The sequence below is a fragment of the Coptis chinensis genome, chromosome 5 (assembly GCF_015680905.1).
Source record: "Coptis chinensis isolate HL-2020 chromosome 5, ASM1568090v1, whole genome shotgun sequence".
NCBI lineage: Eukaryota > Viridiplantae > Streptophyta > Magnoliopsida > Ranunculales > Ranunculaceae > Coptis > Coptis chinensis.
In genome coordinates, this window is record NC_141460.1 from 54,337,058 (window position 1) to 54,340,408 (window position 3,351).

The following is a 3,351-nucleotide window of genomic DNA, read 5'->3' on the forward strand; positions in this document are numbered from 1 at the left end:
ACTGGGTGGTAGCATGGTTGGCTGAGGAGTGGACTCTGGTATGTTCTTACTCTTTCTCTTCCCCCTTGTACTAACACTTGCACTAACAGTGTCCTACAATGCAAAAATTATAATAAAAAATTCAAACTAAACTAAACTAATAAACTAACCTCATACCATTATAAACCAATAAACTAAACTACTAACCTGAGATGGTTGCATAGTTGGTGGCATGGTTGTCTGAGATGGTTCTTCAGCTTCTGATTGCACATTTGGTCTGATGGTTGTCTGAGATGGTTCTTCAGCTTCTGGTTGCACAGTTGGTGGCATGGTTGTCTGAGATGTAAGTTAGAGACACAAGTTAACCAAAAGGGAAAACTTAACCAAAAGGGAAAACTGAAGGGTAACTGACAAAACATTTACTTACAACACTAGCTAGTGGCAATAAGTTGCAACAATTCCTCATATTATGTCCAACTTGAAAACACCTTTAGCATACAATCTGCCTCCCCTGTCTGGTAACCTTGGTTCGATTTGCACCTAGCTCACCTATTTCCTTTTTCCTATTCTTTTTAGGCCTTCCTAGCATCCTTCTATCAGTAGGTGGCAAGCAAATAGAACAAGTGATCTTTGGCCATTGCATTTCACTAGTCAAGGGTTGCATATAGTGCTGGTATGCCTTGATATAATGCTCCACTCTGTACCAATGAGCCATATAATCTTCTGGATTTAACTTCATATAATATATGGCTGAAATGGCATGCTGACAGGGAATGCCATTTAACCCCACATCCTACAAGTGCAAGTTCTAGCTTCTATATCAACACATTGTGATTGGGAATAGATTTGAGGTCTTCTAATCTCAAAAGTTGTGGCCCCACTGTAAATGGTTACCTAATTTCTGGCATCATCCTTGTTCTTTTCAAGTTTTGCCCTAGCCCTTGGACATAACACATCATGCCATTTGTTGTATATAATTCTCTTTTTATGCATCCTTTCCATACATTGCAATCTTATATCCTCTAGCATTGCAATTATAGTCTTCCCTCTTACTTCTCTGATTACACCATTATATGTCTCACACATGTTATTCCCAATTGCATCACAACAGGGCACAAAAGAAAAGAAAGCTCTAGACCACCATCTTACATCTTGCTGCTCAGTCAAATATTTGTTTGCTTCATCAAACAACTTTGCTATCTCTTCTATGGTAAGATCAAACTCCTCAGGAATGCTTGCCTTGGCAGCTTGCCAAAACAAACTCTTGTAAATTGCACCTTGTAGTTGGAAACATTTAAAATTTTAAATTCTTGTAAAAATAGCAATTACATATATTAAAACAACAATTGTAAAAACAAAAACATTTAAATTGCATATGAAAACAACAATTGTAAAAACAAAAACACATTTACCTGGTTGTCTCTTCCTCAGGTTTGCATAGATATGCCTTACACAACATCTATGGTCTGCAAACGGTAACATCTTATTAATGACTTGCAACAAACTTTTTTGTTGGTCAGTGATTAGAGTCAAACCAACACCATGTGCAATTCTAAGGTCATCAATCAACAAATCAAGAAACCATCTCCAACTGCTTGCATTCTCAGCTTCAACAACAGCCCAAGCAATGGGAAACATTTGATCATTGCCATCCCTCCCAACTACAGTAAGAAGTTGCCCTTTGCAATACCCCTTTAAAAAGAAACCATCTAGACCTATGACAAGTCTGCAACCTTCCACCTATCCCTTCTTACATGCATCAAAAGAAATGTACATTCTCTTAAAAACAGGTTGAGCTAATCTTATAACTTCATCTACATCTATTCTCACTGTATTCCCTGGATTCCTTTTTAATATTTCAAAGCCATAGTTCCTAATTTTGTAATATATCTCAACCAAATTCTTTTCAATGTCCCCCATACACTTTCTCTTAGCCCTGAAGCACATTGTTTATGATACATTAAACTTGTAAGTTTGCAACACTTCAAACTTGAAATCACTTAACTTCTAACCTGGATTACTAATGATTCTATCATGATAAGCTTTAGCCAACCACTGAGAGTTAGCAAGCCTACTATTCAAGTTCCTTGAACATTTATGCACATTAACAAGTGTCTTGATTTGGAAACTTTCTTCATTCTACATAGGACTAGCCCACAGTCTCCAAGGACATTCACCACTTTCTAGGTAGCATCTTGCTTGCATCCTACTTGCTTTGTTGATAGACCACTTAATTGGGCACCCAGTAGCAACAACCTAATCTTTCAAAGCACCTTTCAGTTCATTTCTATGACCAAACCTCATCCCAACTTCAAACTGAATCTTCTTTATCTCAGTCTTGGTATTAAATATTGGGAACTTGTTCCTATTTCTAGCTGCTAACCTAGGCCCCATCTCATCCTCTTCACTACTAACCTCAGGACTATCATGATCATCACTACTAGCATAATCAGTTTCATTTCCATCCACCATTAGTGCTAACCCCTCAATACTTGGACCACCTCCATCAATTGGAACATCCTCAACATTCACATTGCCATCCAAATTGTCATTCACATCCTCCATAACTTTTGACTTCTTCTTCTTCTTCTTCATACTAACCAACTGTTGTATTCTTACTTCAAGCAATTCTTCATCCACATCACTTATATGATCTAAACTAGTAGCATCAGACTATCAGATTCATCCTCCATTTCTACTACAGTCTTAGATTCATCATTAATTACTCACATCCTCTTCTATAATAGGGCATTGGGACACAACTTCATTGTGTTCAATATGCACCTCAACTACACCTGTTCTCCTGGCATACTCAACCATCCCAATTGTCTCTTTGTCACTAAGGATTTAGTGGATATTATTATGCAAAACTCTACCTTGAGGTACCCAATACATGTTTGATAAATTATGTATATTCAAATCATCCTTCACTATCCCCAAAAGTTCAAAATAAGAAATCCGATCAAAGTCCAACTCTGTGACATACTCTATTATACCACTGTAATTTAACATTGGTGAAGTTTTAAATCCCCCGGAATGGTGGAATTCTATCATCATACTTTCAAGATTAGTTTCCACTGAAAAGGATATAAAAATGATTTCAAATAATATAAAGAACAAACATTATTATATCAAACCTATACAAATAAAGAACCACCAATTATAATATATCATTATAGGCCATATTCTATACAAATATCGAAATGAAATACAAAGAAAAGTAATAATAATATAACTTACTTGCTTAGATAGTTAAACTAGGTTTTCTTTCAACAAGAATTTCCACAAGAACAGCTGAATTTCTTCAGACGAGGGTTTGTTAACTTAGGGATTTTGGGGTCGGGATTTTGGGATTTTGGAGGGAGATGAACA

General features: G+C 36.4%; 1 protein-coding gene across 1 annotated transcript; it reads right to left on the reverse strand.

Annotated features, from left to right (window-relative positions):
• Positions 1–873: 873 nt before the first annotated feature.
• LOC147497979 (uncharacterized) lies at positions 874–2,574 on the reverse strand. The gene is made up of 4 exons (XM_086563081.1): positions 2,279–2,574; positions 1,734–1,915; positions 1,392–1,640; positions 874–1,256 (listed from the first exon to the last, which is right to left on the reverse strand). Exons 1-4 carry the CDS (start codon positions 2,572–2,574, stop codon positions 874–876), a joined length of 1,110 nt encoding a protein of 369 aa, XP_086419207.1.
• Positions 2,575–3,351: the final 777 nt, after the last annotated feature.

Coding starts and splice junctions, on each gene's coding strand:
- LOC147497979 (XM_086563081.1), bottom strand. CDS start 2,574: ATGAAGAAGAAGAAGAAGAAGTCAAAAGTTATGGAGGATGTGAATGAC. Junction 1,641..1,733: donor GTACATTTCTTTTGATGCAT/GTAAGAAGGGAT, acceptor TTCTTACTGTAG/TTGGGAGGGATGGCAATGAT. Junction 1,257..1,391: donor CCTGAGGAAGAGACAACCAG/GTAAATGTGTTT, acceptor TCCAACTACAAG/GTGCAATTTACAAGAGTTTG.